At 38.3% G+C, this 19533-nt stretch overlaps 1 protein-coding gene and 1 non-coding gene across 18 annotated transcripts in view; both read right to left on the reverse strand.

Annotated features, from left to right (window-relative positions):
* The window catches only part of PUM1 (pumilio RNA binding family member 1), a 111302-nt gene that overhangs the window by 32413 nt on the left and 59356 nt on the right, over positions 1-19533 (reverse strand). For 9 of the 17 annotated variants that reach the window (XM_033113747.1, XM_033113748.1, XM_033113760.1 and 6 more), the window contains 7 exons: positions 14063-14156; positions 12815-12931; positions 9081-9232; positions 6387-6525; positions 4928-5071; positions 3748-4044; positions 2450-2686 (listed from right to left, as the gene is read on the reverse strand). In XM_033113747.1, coding sequence (XP_032969638.1) covers positions 2450-2686; positions 3748-4044; positions 4928-5071; positions 6387-6525; positions 9081-9232; positions 12815-12931; positions 14063-14156 — 1180 coding nt within the window. The remainder of the gene's footprint in view (positions 1-2449; positions 2687-3747; positions 4045-4927; positions 5072-6386; positions 6526-9080; positions 9233-12814; positions 12932-14062; positions 14157-19533) is intronic. The other 8 variants (XM_033113753.1, XM_033113756.1, XM_033113762.1 and 5 more) reach the window with 2 other exon arrangements.
* LOC117027856 (small nucleolar RNA SNORD103/SNORD85) lies at positions 6198-6273 on the reverse strand. Its single transcript, XR_004423986.1, has one exon. It is a non-coding gene; the product is annotated as a small nucleolar RNA SNORD103/SNORD85 (small nucleolar RNA).

Below are 19533 nucleotides of genomic sequence, written 5' to 3' on the forward strand. Positions count from 1 at the left end.
AAAATTTTTAGAGCAGGGAAGATAGGCTAAAAATAAAACTAGGCAGACAGCAAGAGTCATTAAAATAAGAAATAACTCGCACCAATAGTTATTTCCTACTTCCCAGGGGAAACATGAATTAAGAATAAGGAAGTATTTCATTAAATTGCTGATATATTGGAAAGAGGAAAGGCACCAATGCATGCAAGTAATGTTCCCAGCTCCATTTTCCAACACCAATAGCCACAGCATTTAGTTCAGGGGTTGACAAGCTACAGCCCACAGGACAAATCTGGCCTGCCACCTATTTTTGTAAATCAAGTTTTATTTTCAGCAATAGAGTTGAATATTCACTTCACAGACCATCTGACCTACAAGGCTAAAATATTTACTATCTGGCTCTTTACAAAATTCTTTTTGCAGATTTAGTTTGTTTAGTACTCAGTACGTATCAACTGGTAAGAGTTCAAATGTTGAAACCAAGGAATTAACAGGTACGATTTCTGTATCTGATAATGCACTGGTTTAAAAGACACCGTGGGTACATCATGTGACAGAATCTGCATTAATACTGCATGTTTTGGAGTCAAAAAGGTTCGACTCTAGATCTGTTCAGATATGAGAAGACCTTGGCAAGATATTTAAGTCAGTTTCCTCACTTCTGTACCTCACTTCTGAAGGTATAGGTGGGCATAACACCTATACCTTCCAGAGTATAGCACCCAAAATGATTAACAGTAGCAGGCAACGACTAGTCAACAAATGTTAGTGCCTTCCATCTGCATACCCAACCGGGACTTTCATCTACCCCTTAGTTTTTGCATTAACCCTCAGTCTTTAAAAGCCAAATGTCACTAGAAAGCACTGTTGTGCAATGTACCCCATTCCCTTAGCTATCTAATATGAACTAACCAATCTGGAATGTCCCTACAACTTTCTAAAGTAATGCCCATATATAACCGGAGACAATGAGTTCTACAACTATAGTTCTTAACCTTCTGAAATTTCAGGATACACACACACACAGAGATATATGTACTTAGATACACCGTTTTGCCTTAAAACTAATCTCTCAAACTCAGAGATAGCTTAGCTCTCAGAGACTCTTAGTTCTAGAATAATAACTATATTATCCTATCTCTTTCAAGTCTTTTTAAAAATGATTTTTATAAATCATTTCCAAGTCTTCATTTTTTCAAATGAAAGCATACTGTTCATTTTCAGTCTGTCTTCATTTCTGAGTGCATAAATCTTGCTGGTTAAAAAGGGAGAGAAATCCATGTCAACTACGGACTCGGGTGATAACGGTGTGTCGGTGTAGGTTCATCAATTGTGACACAGGCACCACTCTGGCGCGGATACTGAGAATGGGGAAGGCTATGTACGTGTGGGACTGAGAGCACAGAGGATATCTCAGTACTTTTCCCTCAATTTTGCTATGAACCTAAACTGCTCTAAAAAATACAAAGCCTGAATTGAAAACAAACAAAACAAAACAAAACAAAAAACAAACAAAGAGAGGATTAAAAAAACAACAGAATCTTCCCGACAAAGTAGCCACACGTGATAATTTTTCCCGGGACAGTCTTGACTTAGGGCTGTCATCACAAAGTAATAATTTAGTAACACTCCCATTCACTCGCAAAAGAGTCCTGGGTGACATGATAAATTATATGGTTACTCTACTTCTATGCCTCAACTTTCCATCTAAGAACTAAATCAGTACTTCAAATTCCAAACTCAGTATAACCAGGGAAAGCGAGTGTGCACCCATCTCCTATCTCTTCAAAGATTTAGAGATTTGCCACCCAAAGTACGAACACAAGTCTTTCCATTCTTACAGCCTGCTGCTTCAGAATCCTCCTTTCCCTCCTCATTTTCTAGGAAGGTAACATTTTTTAAAATCCCATACATATAACAAACAAAACACATAACTGCGAAATACACATCTATACTCATTAGCATACTGAGTTTAAGAATGGATATGCAAATATTTTTTTAAGAACCTGGCAAATTTTTAAAAATGAAATGCTATATGTGAAAAAGATATTAAATGTATGCATTGTGGGGGAGTCTGAAAAATACATCAAAATATTAATCGTAGTGCTATTTCAGTGGTAATATTAGGTGAATACATTCTTTTCTCTCTGTGTCTGTGTTTTCCAGCTTTACTTAAAATGAATCTGTACTGTGTCTAGAATGAAAGATTCTCACGTGCAGCCAAAGAACAAGATGTTCATACTAAAGCTGAAGTGAATACACAGGGGATGCATCCAGGTTTTAATAAATCCAAAACTGCTACACTATCTAAGTACAGCCTAAATAACACGAGGTATTCAAGGAAGGCACAGAACACCCAGGACAGTTCTAGGATAAAAGGACTGTCCTTTGCTTATGCAAAGTATTTTTAATGGCATCAGTGGCAAGAGATTTCTAGAGTTCAAGGTGGGGTTAGAGTAATGGTTCTTACCCAGGTTTAAGCTTGAAGAGGATCCATGTGAAGAGAGGGAAGGAGGTGGTGTCTGTGAATGTCCTGGTCCCTGACTAGGGAGAGGCATGCCCACGGGTCCAGGAGAGGAGGAAAAGCTAAGGCCGTTATAAAAACTGTGTCCAATGGGGGTCAAGCTGCTCGATGTCCTCTTATAAAGGTCACTGCTGCCAGTCAGGGAGTCACGGCGGGAGCCACTGCCAGTGTTGGAGTTTGCAACTAAAATGGAATTAAAACAATGCAGATAAGAACAGGCCTGTTCTTCGAAGAACAAGCCCAGTGACCTGTTCCTAACACTTGGATCCAGACTCCTTACCACCGCAAATTTGTCAGCAGAGACAGCCTAACTGTTCATGTGGCAGGTCTAGGGACAAGTAAGATAAATAAAGAGGACATGGCTCAGATGAGCACGAAACTTTTGTTCAAACCATCGCATATATATGCTAAATTAACCTTCCCTGTGTGTCAGATATTATTGAGTGGGGGTGGGTTAAGAAGCTCTGACGGTCACATAGGCTATGGAAAAGGTGAAAGAAAATGGGCTAAAAAGAATGCCTTTCATCAACCCAGAAGTTCTAGTAGAAAAAATGGAGTACAGAAAACAGATTTGTAACTGGGGTATTGCCCCGTACACACGACTTACATATGCAAGCCTGTTTTCTCTATGGGTTTGTTCAACCAAGCCCCCAATTACAATTTAAGATACTTTCTCTCAAACATGCCTTCTGTTTTGAGACCACACTGTTTTACAAACACTGCAATTATCCCATTGTTTACCTTACGACTTTCTTCCATTAAAACATTAAAAATATCTTGGTCTAAGTTCCTTCCTCCCACTTCTCCACAACATCCACCTTCATTCTTAAAGAGACTGGAGAAAACTCATGACTCTTTAAAGCCTGCAGATTGTGGCGTCCACTACCCTGTGGTCTTTAGTAAGTCGTCGTCCCTGTTTAGAACATCCATATGTCTGTGCTTCCCTCCAGGTTCTTCCCAGTGCCTGCACAGATCTCCCTGGTTTAATAATCCCCAAAAGAAATCAACTATGAGATATAAATAAATAGCAACACAAGCGTAAACCTGAAAATAGGCCCCAACTGTGTATCTTGATTTTAATAGTCCCTCATCCCAAAGATAAGGTGGGACGGCTGGATTCCCATGGGGCTCGGTCCAGATCTGCCTGTGGTATCTGTCCAGGGTTCCATGCATTGTCAGTATTCCATCAAGATTGCAAAAATAATTAAAATTCAGTTTTAACAGCACATCAGTCTGATTTCTACCTGCTGTTCCAAACCCTCCAAGGGCTGATCCCAGGGTGGCGCCAAGAGAACTGCTACTTCCAAATCCCAAGGATGTGTTGGCAGGCTGGGCAGAGCCCTGGGAGAAGAGGGAGCTGCTCTGGGAATTGCTGCTCAGAGAGTTGTTGCCATAGAAAGAGCTGGACGCCAGGTTGTTATTGGGCTGCTGCTGGGGCTGGGGCTGAGGCTGCTGGGTTCCTAAAGGGCGAAATGGTCCATTTGTTGTTCCAGCAAGACCACCAGCTGCTCCGTTTGCTGAAGCTGCTGCCGCTGCAACAGCTACAAAGAAGAAAGCAAACCATTTGGCTATGAGAGGGATTGGCCACATTTCCAAAGTACATTGTTATCTTTTTTGAAAACCTTTAATTCTGCCATATCTTTTCAAAGTAGACACAAATGTTGTAAAGATCTATACAAATATCTTTGATCCCTTCATCTGAAGCTTTTATGTTCTATTTCTACTTTCAATTTGAGGTCAAAATACCACTGGAGCAAGTTCACTATGCTGGTGCTTTAAAGAGTTTGTAGTTTAAAATAGGTACAGATATCAAATGTATCCACTTTAAATACAACTTACTTCCCCAAATCTCAAATTCCACGAACACCTATGTTGAGGACGTTTTCCCAGAACCAATGTCAACCATATACTAAAGTCCCTCAAATTCCTAACATATTTAATCATGTTGATTTCTTCTGGATCTTCCCACTATGGTTCCTAATTTTATATATAAAAATCTATTACCCCCCCCAACCAAAATTAACTGCTCTGCCATGTCTCACTACTCCCCTTCCACCTCCTCTACACCCACCTCCCACAAAAACAACCAAAAAATAACAACAAAAACCCCTACATTTTTAAACAATGACATGGACTTCTGTGAAATCAGCCTTGGATTTCTGCCAACAGTACCATTTTGTATTAGTCATCTAACTTCCTATGTTTGCAGTGGAATGGGCCTTGCTGCTAACCAGCTGGTACATGCCATCAACAGAATTAGAAATTTATCGAGGTCACTTGTTGTTCCTGGTTCTCTTTGCAATATTAGAGTATAACTGCTATAGTTGAGAATTGTCAAATAAAGTACATTGTAACATATTTTAAGAACAGCCTTCCTTACCCTTTTTAGATCTCTGACATGAACCCACTAAGATATAAGCTCACCTGCTTGTGCGGCTGAGGAACTAATGATGACGGGGGCAGGAGCTACAAGTCGTACAGGAGCGCCAAGACCATTTCTCGCTCCTGCATTCACCACAAGGGCACCGGTTTGGTCATAGTAAGCAGCAGGAGCCAAGACCGGATAACCTGGGAATATCAAGCCAACACATTATAAGTATATATAAAACTAACAACTGTCGGCTGGGTACCAGCATATTGTAAATAGTCACAAACTGTCTGCTTTGGGGACAGACAGATCTACATGTATATGTAGCTGTCACCACTTAAATAGCTATATGACCCTGAAAATCTGGTTATTCATTTGCTCACCTGTAAAATAGGGATAATAATACCTGCCTAATAAAGTTCTTGTGAAGATTAAGCTAAAAGATGAATGTGAAAGATCCATGATATCTGGCACAATAGGGGGTAGTGTTATTTACCATCCACTCCGTAGCTGTTAGGGAATTTGGCACGACAGCGCATACCTATACTCTTAAAAGCGCTAATAACCAAGGTTATCATCAGCAACCACACATTGACATTTTTAAAATTTTCTTATCTACACAAATAACAAGATACAAATGATTACAACAATCATAGTACTTCTATACCACACAATATTCTAAGTACAAATATGCGGCAAGTTAGCAGGGAAAACCCAGACAGGCTTCAATTAACAGGATCTTTAAATACCATATGAGATGGAATCTCCAAATCCCACTGAGCCATACAAGAAATTACAGGCGACTTCTTAATAAAACATAAGTGCTTAGTAACTAACAAAACAAATGATGTAAGTTAAATTTACTCTCTGAATTCATAAATGAATCAGTTAATTTGACTATGCTTTATGGTCATTAAGGATCCATAAACTTACACTGAGGTCTTATAAGGACCTGTTTCAAAGGCAGAACCTCTAACTACATCCAGTCCATACAAAGAATAGGACCAGGTGGCAGTGAGCCAAAAAGAACATATATTCCAGATATGTATCAAGCAGAGGTAGTCAGCTACACAGCACCTCTGCTATTGGTTTGGAAGAAAGCCTAGAAATGTAACAGAAGACCCTACAAGGAATACCAGGAATTTCTTCCCAATAATGCTGTTCAAAAACACCAGCATAAAAACTAAAGCCTTGGCATGATGCTGAAGTGACCTGGCCACTCCTTCTACCCTTAATCCCGAGGGGGAAAAATAGATCACCACCAACAAAAACAGCACATTCGAAGCACTGTGTGTGGATTTGCTATCTCCACCATATAAGATTAAGACTGGCTCAGGACAATTAGGTGCTCTCATCAACGAACTGTGTTCTAAGTGAGGGCAAGTGTGTCATCTTTGCCAGTTCCCCAATCATAAGCCTAAGCAAGTTAAAACCTCTGCCCATTCTCTTTTGAATCTCTCCCAACAAGCAGCCTTTTGTACCCTCAAAGTATTAGGAACAACAATGCAGCCTCACCTGGCATGCCTGCAGCCAGTCCTTGTCCAAAAGCAAGGGCAGAATTCACTGCTGCAGCTGCCACTAGTGGATCTGTTTGCTGTCCCTGCTGGTTTTGATTTGGGGTCAAAGGACGCTGGCTGGCTCCTCCACGGAGAACCTGGGAGACAGAAATAAATCAACTACTTTCTTCTCATTGGATGTATCTAAGACCCATCATGTGCTTAACTTGGGTTGACTTTTAAAAATTGATGGTTGTAAAACATGTTTCCTGTAACGGTTTTATATGACATGGCTGTTAGGATAAAAATTCAATTAACAACATTTGATACAGTGAAATTGCATTCTACCACTCTTAAACGTATTACCTTTATAAAGCAGCCAAAAGCATATAAAAGTTGTGATACATTCATTAATCAAATATTTATAATGCCTACCATCTGGCAGGTACTAGGGATAAAGCAATGAACAAGACAAAGCCTCTGCCCTCCTGGAGATTTTATTCTACTGAATGAGACAGATAATAAACTCTGTAATATAATGTCAGTGCTCTGGCAAAAAGTGGGTGAAGAAAAAAGAGTATGACGAAGTGTGGGAGAGGGTTTAGATAGGATGAACAGGGATAATTTACCCACGTAATTAAGTTAAAATATCTGTGACCAAAAAAAAAAAAAAAAAAAAAAAAAACCCTCACACAAAAACAGCTACATTTTCTTTGTGGAATATGAGAGCATTTTCTCTCCCCTGGAACACTATTCCCATTTGTCAAGGCCCAAATGAGCGCACCACATTTGATTTCGGGGGCTTCTGACCTGACTGTGTCTAGTTCTCCTCTCATCAATTCCACAGACACACAGCTATCTAAATGGAGATGAGTATTAGTCAAGAACACTGACATTTCAGTGCAGAATACCTGTCCTGCCACTGTGATAGAAGATCTACTTTTTTATTAATGAAACACAGCTATCAAGATGCTGGTAATCATTCTTATTCTGAATACTCTGAAGAATGTATTCCACAAGATCTATATACTACAGCCAAGTAAAAATGCAAACCCCACAGAGCAAGGTTAAAATTACCAAAGTGTATACACAATGCACTTTGCAATGTTTTCAAAGGCAAAGTTCTTATCAGATCACTTTCACTATCACTGCTATTTATAAAAGTTAGACGCCGGTATGTATTATTCTTGGTACCACTTCATAAAAAATTTAAGAGAAACACCACTAGCAAGCAATTAATATTTATTAAACGAGCATAAGGTGAACAACACTGTCTATATTGGCAAGAAGAGATGTGTAGACACTTAATTTACCTAAAGCCTCTATTTCTTTATCTGTAAAAACAGAGTAACAGCTTATCTTGCAGATTTGTTGGGAATATGAAAACTACTGACCCAAAAAACTAGCTGTAATTTCAAGACCTGTGTTTTTCCTATAATTTTGTGGAATCTAAAAAAAATAAAATAAAATAAACATACTCTCAGTGAGATTGATAAAAAGCAAAGGATTCTTGTTTGGATCACAATCATGGTACACAGATGAGCAGGTGTTTTGCCTTTAATTTGACAATGTATATCAAAAGCCTCAATACTCATTTGCTCAAAAAAAACAAAAAACCCATTTCTAGGAATTTATTCCATGAAAAATATCACAGACTTATGCAAAAAACAGTCATCAGTCTCATCTATAACACCACAAATTTGCTAAGCTAAATATCAAATAATAATGGACTGGTCCAAATAAAGTATGAGATACTCTCTGATGGATATAAATGTAGCTAGGAAATGTTATTAAAATAAACATTAAATAACATGGGAAACTTTAAAAACAGGATGTAAAACCATAAGGACAAAAAAAAAATCCCAATTTTAAACAAATTAATTAAATAATGGACAGATACCAAACATTAATACTGGTTTTTCCGACATAAACCAAAATGTGATGTTTTTTCTGAGTTTTCCAATTCACCACAACATTCAACAACAAGCAGGTTGTTCTAGGAAGCAGAAGAAACTGGCCATTTAAAATAAAAAAACATACTCAGTTTTACAGTTAATTATCCTTTCTCAATTTAAAAGCTCTTATTTACTGTAAGTTACAACAGATATAATAGGTTTAAGATTTATATCCAATCCAATACTGTGTTTCACCGAAAAAAAGACCAGGTCTCATATTGATTTTTGCTCCAAAAGACACATTAGGGCTTATGTCCAGGGGATGTCACCCTGAAAAATCATGCTAGGGCTTATTTTCCAGTTAGGTCTTATTTTCAGGGAAACACGGTAGATGTTATAAATATGCAGCCTGAAGATCAAGTACTTTCCCTTTGGTGACAAGCTACTTGTAAGAGAGCCAGAAGTGATCTGAGAATGGTGCTTGGCAGTTAATTATAGAACGGCAGAAAGAAAATTTACTATCAGTATGAATACTCACTTTGCCACTTGCTAACTACCTACCCTTAATTGGATAATTCCCTAAGCAGTTCTCTCATATGTAAGTTCATAATATTATTATTTCAACTAGTCACACTGACCAAGGACCTGATACATAAAAGGCATTCAGCAAGCGCAGCTAAGTCTGAGCCTGAACTCCAATACAAACACAAAAGGGAACTCACCCTCAACCACTCACAGTGTGTCTCTATTTGGACCAATGTTACCTTTTAATTATATAGCTAAAATTCTTACTTGGGATAAATTTTGTTAACATTTACCTGCTGCTGCCCTTGCTGAGCCTGTGGGGTAGTCTGCTGATTAGCAGAATTTGTCGCTGCAGCAGCAGCGGCAGCTTGCTGTTGGAAAAGACTGGCAGGGTAGACTCCCCAGGGAGTAACTCCGTAATACTGGTGAGGGACCACAGCCGGGCCTAAAAGTAGCAAAAGAAAGGTAAGAAAAGTTTAGACTGGTACGAATCAGCTCAGCGTTTCCAAAGCCTACATCTAAATCAGCAGATCTTACTTGAAAGTATTAGGACTATACTGGTTCGTTCTAGCTAATCATTAATTCTTTTTCAAAAAAAAACATTATACATGATCCCCATAACCAAAGTCTTCTAAACTCAGTAATATTTCAGCCCCAGAGGAAGAAGCTTGTGAAGGATAAAAACACTGGAGAGATTGAAAGGGAGCACAACTGGTAGAAGTAGGAAGGGGTCAGTTTAAGAATATGTGGAAGAATTAGCCTTGGTCAGGAAGAAGGCAAAGGCAAGCTTTTTCCAAGAAATAAAGGATATGGAAAAGACATTGCTCGAGTTTGCTGTTAAAAGGGAAATAAATGGAGATGATTAAGTTGTACTCGGCTTTCAGTGGTGAAGACGGCTCCTGAGGTAATTACTCGGGACGGGGATCCTAGTGCTCCATTAACTCCAGAAGCATGAAAATCCACCAGTCTTCTAACAAAACCCAGACCACCCTCCACTGAATCGCCTCTGCTCCATCTCTAAGAAAATTGGTTTTCCTATTTCTATTTTTAAAGTCACCAAAGTCATTCAACACAACTACATTCAAACATTGATATATGAAATTTTAAATGTAAGTCAAAGTTGAAAACAGAAACAAAACATACACCACCATATTACAGACCTGCTGAGTATCCTAAACACAACTCGGCTTTCTGCTTTAAACTAAATTATCTGTTCACCTTCTTTAGCAACAAGCTACAGCTGCAGCCTCCGCCACAGACTAGGCAAGAGGTTGACAGTGCAATACCGAACAGCACCCTGGGTGGAGGAATGTAAATCATTGCATTTTCTGAAGCTGGTGGCAAGAAACATCAAGGCTGCCTATCTGCCAACCAAGACAGAGCCTCAAAGCTAGCTCCTCACATCTGCTGAAACACATCTCCAATTAGAATTTTCTTAAAGCCCAGAGTTCAAGCTATTTGCGACTTAATAACCACACCTTACAAAGGAGTTCCAAAGAGCTGTTTCAAATATAGCTATTTTGACATTAATCCAATAGAAACATTCACATAAGGTGAAATAAATTGGTACACGTTTTCTGTTTCTTCATTTTAAGCTTCTAAAATACAAGTCAAATTAGACCACTGTCCAATATGGCTCTGACATTTCTACTTTGGTTTTTTCAGTATCTGTAGGCTTAGCCAAGATCAAGAAGCTCCCTTTATAAGGGTGCCCACTGGCAAACACTATGTATGCTTAAAAAAGGTATGTTACAATTGAGCTATTTTAATGTAATAAGCAATGGTTTAACACTTTTATCAGAACCTAGTCTAAAAAGCATACTTCCAAGTTAAAGAAAGACTTGGATCCCAAACTCTTCTGCCCTGTGTTTATAAAGAACGATCTTGGGCAGTTAAGAGAATGAAAGATAAAACATAATGAAGACCCTACCTGCGCCTTAGTTTCCTTACCTGCAAAATGGGTGGAACAGGTGGTAGGGTGTTGCCACATCTATCTTAAAAGGCTGGGCTAAAATCTGCAATGATATTCCCAAGGCTCCCACAAAAGCCAACAAAGCAAACCTCTATTGGGCAAGACTGCTGTTACCATAAATTTTTAAAATATCCTTTAATTTTTTTCAACTGACATTCCTACTACTTTCCCTGGTCTTATGGCCTATGACTGAGTTTAGGAAAATACACCAGGGTGCATCATTACTTAAATTGACTCATCAGGACGCCTGTTTCAATTCCTGAGTAATTAACACTCCCTAAGAATAAGCAGTTTCATAGTTTGGGCAGTTAACATTTCCGGTTCTGTGTGAAAGCACTTACGTCATTTTCAGTCTGGCTCAGCTGACAGTACAAAAAGCAAGATTCTGTTCACCAGACTATGATCTCAGTGAGGACAAATATGTCATACTTTAGACAAGTTCTCCGTTTCAAATAACATGTAATAAGTTATTTGAGGAAAAGTTAGTTAGCAGAGGAAAGAAAGTCCAGAAAAGAATTTAAGATCACATAGATATTCTTAATATATAGTATACTGAAGTGCATGCCTGGGCTTTGAGTTAGAGCTAGTTCCAACCCCAACTCTATAATATTTAAATTGTGTGATCTCAAACAAGACAGCTCTGAGCCCCCAAGTCCCAATCTGTAAAATCGTCATGTAACAACTCATATGAAAGAAAAGCACTCAGCACAATGCCTGGCAAACAGTTAATAAGGGTTCAATTCTGCTAGGAAGGGCTTTCTATTTCTTCCCCAAAGGCCAAGGCAGGTAGGAGAACGATACTACATACGTTCCCATCACAGCCCATGTCCAAATATGAACAATTCTAAAGAAAATAATACAGACTTCTATACAGCACTTGAGTTCATAATTGCAAATCACATGCTACACATAAGCGAAATCTTACAGTAATATTTAGTCAAGATTAACATGACGGGATGAATCTGTTCCCAAAGAATATTTACTTTGGAAGGCATTTAGTGTGTCCTAACACTAAGTTCAAATACCATACCTTTATGACCCCACTATGGTGACAGCAACTGTGCCACACAGAGTCACGTAACAAAAGTGTCTGCCTTTTTGAAAGAGTTCAGTCTTGGTGGGGAGAGAAAATAAATACAAAGCAGTAAGTAACAGAGAAAGAACAGCGGAGAGTTAGCAAAGCAAGGCTTTCTAGAGGTGGCAATGCCAGGTCAGAAGCTTCCCAGGCAAAGAATGGGAAGAGAATCTACCACAGTAGACTAAGGAAACCAGTGTCCAAAGACACAGAGACCGAGACCAGAGTGATATCTACAAGCTAAAATCAGTTTCGCATTGCTAAAATGAATGGTGTGAGCCAATGGTAGACAGTATGAGGGACGAAAGTGGTGCACATGTAAAGACACCCACATACAAGTCATAGAGCGATTCCTATACACAGTGGGCCCCAATCCTCGCTAATCCTCAGAATGCCACGGCAGCTCCTGAAAAACACTGACTCCAAAGAACAATACACCACCACCCCACTACCCAAGTAGGTTACAATGATCAGCCACGCCTGATACTAACCATGGTACGCTATATTAGGGAGCGTAAGACAGAAAGCAATGAAGGGCTTAAGCAGAAGGAAAAGAGGATAAGATTTGTGTTTGAGACAGTTTTCTTGTACAATTTAAGGACACAGATGAGGGGAAAGAAGCAAGGAAATTAGGACTATGTGAGACAGCAGCTGCAAAAGTCTGGGTAAAACATATTAGGACCTGAACCGTGACAGACTAGAGAACTAGATAAGGGGAGATTCCCAAAATATCTATGATGAACTGGTGGCTTCATGGATCAAAAACACCGATACAGGAGGCAGTTGACTAGTTTGCCTTCGGACATATTCAAGTGTGAAGTTACAGCTCAGCAGAGCTATCTGGCTGGCAGGCAGATGGCACTGGGAGTCAGGAGAGAAATCCTCACTGGAGACGTGACTGGTGAGAGTACAAGGACCCATGCCCATCTCAAACGACGTTTAGCAGGTGAGACGATCCCTCACGCAGCAGAACGTCTCACCTAGGGTCGCTGCTGCAGCCAATCCAGCCGTGTAGGGGTCCGTCCCTGGGGGAGCAGCACTGATGATGTACGGATTGGGGACAAACGCAGCGGGAGCTAAACCTGCTGAAAACATACCTGTCAGTAAAAACAAACTTGACTAAAACTGCAGCCCTACCAAATACCTACACAGTTTGGCTATTTGTTCCAGGCTGTAGGTAGGGGAAAAAAAGAAAAAAAGACAAGATAGGTTGAGACTAAAGAGGAATTTTAAAAAGAAAAAATAATCCCTATACTAAAGACTATGGTGACATTTATCTTTCACCTTTTTTTTTAACCTTTGCTAAAAATTTCAAGTAAAATTGTTATGCAATTTTAAATTCAGCACAATTTGTAAAAGGTGATTATAATTATAACAGGGTAAAATAGAGCAATTGAAAAGATTTTGTAATGGGATTCAGGGAAGGATCTATTTCCATTTAAAACAATTTTCCAAACAGGTTTCCTCAAAGTAAATGTGGGTGTTTACGTATAAAGACAACTGTCTCCAATGATACAATAGCAGGCCCAGGCAAAGGCCTCTATGCCTGGCCCTACTGTATCGAGGTTGGAAGCAAGTCTTTCCTTCTGCCGTAGACCACCACCGTGATTGGTGATCTCCTTTAGATTCAATCATACATTTCGGCACATTCAAGAACAAAAATTCTACTTATACTTGTTTACATTTACAGCATGTTGTTTCAGAGACCTCTAAAAGGTCAGGCGAGGGCAAAAATATGCATATCAAAAATTTAACAACTGCTACAGAAGAAGGGCAAAGCTATTTTAAAAACCAGTAATTACATGAGACTATAACATTTTCAATATATGCTGCTAGGAAAATGGGTTTATAGGTACTAAATTGCTACTTGATAAGAAGAGAAGTTGATATATTCAGTCTATACAACCCCAACATGTACAAAACTATTGTCATTTAATTGATTTCATCCATTCTTACCAACAGAGTTGATGCTAGTCATTACTGTAGTAAATACTTTAAATCTTGGAACAGCTGAGGTAGAGAAATAGTTGGATACTCTTATGAGCTGAAGTCTAGAAGGTGTGGCAAAAATAAAGAATGTAGCTAGAGACAACTGGATTAGAGGAAGAGGCCATTTTACACGGAGGGATTTGTCTGGACTCCTATCATCTGGGACTTTTTCACAGCAGCCAGCATCCTCAAATGGTGGCCACAGCGATAAGAAGGGAGCTACAGGCTTCACGACTTACCGATGTGAGGCTGGTGAGCGGCTGCCAGTGCGTACTGCTGCTGCTGCGCAGCTGTCAACTGCTGGACTGCAAGGGCATTGGGTCTTTGGAACAGCTGAGGTTAAGAAAAAGACATGGTGAGGTTAGAGAAACTCTCTCGGGAATAACTTGAAACCCTCTCTGAGTCAAAACTTCTATAAGACCTGTTTAGGCATGATTCTTGAAACAAAAATGCTCTAATACTCTACTCCATTTGCATGGTATCGCGAGGCTTTATTGTTCTGCTTTCTCTCTCTCTCTTTGCCTCAATTTGATGCCCAGCACCCACGTGCTGACTACTTCACAGGTTATCTGTCCCCTGAACCACGCACACATACAAATGCCCTAGTGGTTGTCAACAGGACTGACGGTGCTGCCTGATCCAAGGCACACTGAAAAATTAAACAAAGGTTCTACAAAGTGACTTACCAAGTTGCCCCATGCTGCTATTGCCCTTCAGTCCTTTTGAGACCCGCACCGCCCCCCACCCCCCAACACTGAATGAATCCTCACCTACGCACATTTTGGAAACGAAAATGAAAAGTATTCGTTTCATCCTCCGACTGCCTCTTCCTGGGGAAATGATAGTGAATACCTGCCTCGACTAGTGACTTATCATAATGAGTAAATGGGACAACTGCCCAACTTTTGGGGGCTCCCGCGCTTCCTCGATACCTATCCTTTATACGTAGAAAATAAAACAACAGAAGTACAGCTACTACTAACAAAACTTGGACTACGAGCTCAGACCCAGCACACTTCTTAGCTCCCAAGAAAAGGGAAGGAGTTCAAAGGCCTTAACACTAAAAGTATCCCAAGGTTCTATTTTAATACAAAGTCAATCATTCACTTGTTCATCCTACAAACATTTATGAAATAAGTAAAACCTTCTAGGCACTGTGCAAGGAACTAGGAATACAACAATAAATAAAATGTTCACACATTTTTGTATGAATAGTATTGGTACAAAAAAAGGAGATGCAAGTAACCTGATTTTGGATTGTTTTGACATGCCTCCTTGTACGCAGTCATACTGAAGACTTCTTTCTTTGCTAGAATCAGACTGACAGCACTTACTGAAAGGACCTCCCAAGAAAGGACCTTCAACCTACCTGCTCTTTCTACAGCACTTTTCAACAGCTCTGCTGACATCACTAGATGATATATAATAGACACCATGGATCTTGAATTACAGATGTCCTCATAAAGAGATTCTTTCAGACATCAGAAGATAATGTCATTCCGCCAACTCAGTTTAATTATTGTCACGACTGAACTTTTAATGGAAAGACTTTATCCTATGATTTGGCTACCGCTATGCCTCAAAGATCTGAGTAGACTGATTTTAAATAAAAAGAAAACAAAAGGTGAATATTTTGAACACACTGGCCAACTTCACCTCTTACCTCTCTTTCTATAAATTTATCTTTCTAAAAACCAGAGTAAAACTAGTCTTTGCTTTTACAGTATGAATGTCAAAAGTAACCATGTACAGATTTCAAGAACACTTCTGAGTCTTGTTTTTTATTTTCAAAGGTTAAAAAAAACTTCATTATGATACTGGTAAAAAGACAGCACTACTTTATAGGTATTGATTAAATATCAAGTCTTCAAATGAAATATTGGACTCTATTGATAAACATATCAAAACAATTGTTCACTATCAGGAAGGGAGCCAATCAGTAATGTGCACTAACTGTGATCTTGGGGTTTTTGCCAAGTTGGTTTCACATTTCTGTTATAGCTAAAGGACATTCTCATAGTATTCCTACCAGCAGGAGACAGTCCACCCAAGAGGGGCAGCCAAGAGGCAGAAAACAAGTAAAATAGTGGAAAGTTGATTTTTAAAGTTTTACCAAGGTTGTAAAAAATTAACTCATAGTTCCACTAAACATCTACTGTCTCTTTAATGGGTCTCTGGAATTTTCCTAACATAAAATGTTTTGAAATATTTAACATCTGAGATGTTGCTTATAGCTAACCTGTTTGCTCTATCCTGCTATAAACAAAGTAACTCACTTCATTCCACAAATATTTTTTTTAGCACATTATTAGCTAGATGCTGTGACATAGAGCTAGGAAAATAAAAATGGTGTGTTCAGAACATAAATCGTGAGGTTATCTTGATTTATTAACCAAAAACAGTATTCCAATGCCATTCCATTTGACTTCTCACTTCGTATGTTTTTACCATTACATGTAACTCATTATATGTATGTGTACTCTAGCTATAAATATACAAATACTGTGTGTGTGCGAATATCATGAAAATAATCATTCCACATAAATGAGTTTGTGGTTCTAACTACACTTTGTTACCACCCTTTAAGAGTAGGACGCATAACTTTTAACTGAAAAAATACAGGCCCTTTGACAAGAACTTCCATATATCCTGTGTTTGAGAGTTGGTTAATATCTCAGTGGCTGTGATGAATAGAGAATTATTTTTCAGTGCATTTTGCAGTAAACAATTAACAAAAGTAAATTATGCAGCTACAGCAGGCAGACTTGATTATAGCATAGATTACAGTAGGAATCCTGGCAATTCTCTTTATGTAAATGGTCCAATATTAACTGGAAATACAGGGTATTCAAAACAAAATTGGGTAATTGGCAAGTGATAGATTCCAAAGGATCCTGAAAAACTCATACAAATGCCATCTGCTGGGCAAAGCACTGAGCTCCGTAAACATTTTCATCATTTTCACAAAGCAAACTAATCGTAACTGATTAACACAATACTGTGAGATTTGGAGAAAATGCTTATTTTAAGGTTGGTATAATGATAAATGTGCCACTACTGATTATAATTTACTTGGGTAAAATTCATAAGTTGTTCCAGAGACTGAACACAGAGGAAAATACATCAACTATTTCAAGCTTGTCAAGGTTCTTAATAAAATTGAAGGCATAATTTGAGAACTACACAAGCAAGCTGGTTTGACTCCCTTCTCTGCCACTATATGAACTTACAAAAGATACCCTTGCAGGGTTTTTATTCCAGAAAAAAATCTGGGCAGTCAAAAACACTCATGTAGTAACTGATATACAGTTGGCATGTTATAAAATATAGCTACTACTATTATTACTGTTATCAATAATTGGTGACATAAAATATTATTGTTTTCAGAATATGGAGGAGTAATATCTAAATATGGAACTAATAAATGTAAAAGACTATGCTCCTCTCCTGGCGCCCCCCAAATAAAATGTACTGCCAGCCCTGGCTTTTTACCAGTTTAAGGTGATACACATAGTGGACAGGGGATAAGAGCACAGACTCTTGGGCCAGGAAGTCTGGATCCACATCTCAGCTCCACTGCTGACTTTCTATGTGAGTTTGAGCAAGACAATCTCTCATGCCTCAATCTTCTCCTCTCTCTAATAGGGACAGTAAAGGTATGTCTAACACCTAAGGTTGTTGGAGGTATTACAATTAATACATGTTAACGACTTAGAACTTTCTTTAGTGTCTGATGTTCTTTCTGATGAACAGGAAGAGAGCCCCCACACAGACACACAGTCCTTCTGTTGAGTTGTCTCGTATAGCTCTTCCCCCAACAAGGCAGCCCAGGACAGGGAAAGCAGAGGTCAAGACTCTTCCAAGTTAAAGGCAAAATCCCAACGAGTTCATGAACACCAGCTGTTCTCAGCAGTTCACAAAAGTAACAGGGAAGGAAGAAAAAAACCACTTTTTTGTTGGTATTGATGAGTACTTTTTACAATATCTCAATGCAGGACAAACTGAATGCAGCTGAATTTGAAGGTGAGACAACTCCACATATCAAAAGGCTTTGTGCTCCTAGTACTAAGTCCACAGGAAACAGCCTTGAGCTACAGACCAAAACACAGATATCTGCACAGCTTGTAGAATATGACCTTCAGTAGGTGTCTTAGCTTCTTGATGTCTTAATTTTCTTATCTGTAAAAATAATAGCTGTCCTATCTCATGGGGCTGTTGTCAGGATTCACAGAGAAAAGCCCTTTGAAGCACTAAAAGTATTACATTAATGGTGGGACTATAAATTTTTAATTAAAAAGTGTATCTCGGAGCCAGTCCTCCGTGCATAAAATTTGTAAAAGTTTGCTATTGTTTAAAGCTTCAAGACCAAAGCCCATTTTTGAGCAGGTTATTTGAACAACTGCTTAACACTTAAACCAAGTTAAATGATCAACTAATTATTACAATGAATTCTGGCTTAACAGGTACATACAAACCATGCTGCTGAATTTCCAAAGTGAAAAATACATTTCTTTAAAAGGTAAAGAATCTCATCCGAAAATAAATGATTTCTACATAAGATGGGAAAAACAAAACATACCCTTCCTCCAAGTAAATCAATCTTTTGAAGAAAATCAGACCATAAAATTTCAAGTCAAATAACAATAGATATAAGCTTCAATTGACTAAATTGCTAGCTAACATCAGCATTTTAACAGCGATTATATACATGACACTAATAGAACAATCCTTTCATTTGTAAACTGAAAAGAAAGCCAAGAATATTAAATACCAATATGAAAACCATGTACATACTTGGCATCGTAAGAATGACATTTAATCACTACCACACTTAAAAGCAATGCATACCAATTTCCTCTTCCATCTGACTAGGGTTGTGAATATAGTATATTACAATTATGACTTTCAGAGTATTTTCTCTTTATTAAAAACTCATGCTTCACAGGTGACAGTTTTAAGTATATCACTATACAATTTTGTAAAACATGCTACATTAGGCTATTTTTAAATTCTAAATAAACGATATCTACAACTAATCTGATTAATCTACACCAACATAATCCTGGCTTTGGTTTCTGCTATATAGGATTGTAACATAAAGAAACCTAGCAATAATTTTATAAAATATACTTAGGGAAATAATGGTTTTAAAACTCTTTATTAAAATAAAGAATGTTACTCAAGCATCATAACAAAATGGTATGAACACACTATATATGCATTGTTCACTGTGTTTTCTGGGATTAAGGAGAAGACAGTAAGGGGAAAGTGTGAGGAAAAAGGGAAAGTACTCCAGAAATACCAATGAGCATTTCAAACTCCCCTGAATTAGGGCTCAACTCCAGATTTTTGTACTTGGTATAGGTAAAATTATCTTCAGTTTCAAAAAATTTAGCATATCCTTCAATTATGATTATAAGCAACAAACCATATTAATATCTGTGACTTAATCACCAACAGAAATCACATAACATTTTCAGGTTACTTCAGACATCTCAAATCTTGTTTGTGTTCATTATGATAGTACACCTACTTCTTTTTCATGTATCATATAATAAAGCACATCATTAAACTTATCGTTAAAATATTTTGCTGCTATTTTTATATAACTGGCTTCCTTTGTAATCCTACTTATACATTTTAGAACATTATTCTGAGAATTCAGTCCACAGGAGTTCATGTCACCAAAAAAAAGGAATCTCTGCTCTAA

The sequence above is a fragment of the Rhinolophus ferrumequinum genome, chromosome 9 (assembly GCF_004115265.2).
Source record: "Rhinolophus ferrumequinum isolate MPI-CBG mRhiFer1 chromosome 9, mRhiFer1_v1.p, whole genome shotgun sequence".
NCBI lineage: Eukaryota > Metazoa > Chordata > Mammalia > Chiroptera > Rhinolophidae > Rhinolophus > Rhinolophus ferrumequinum.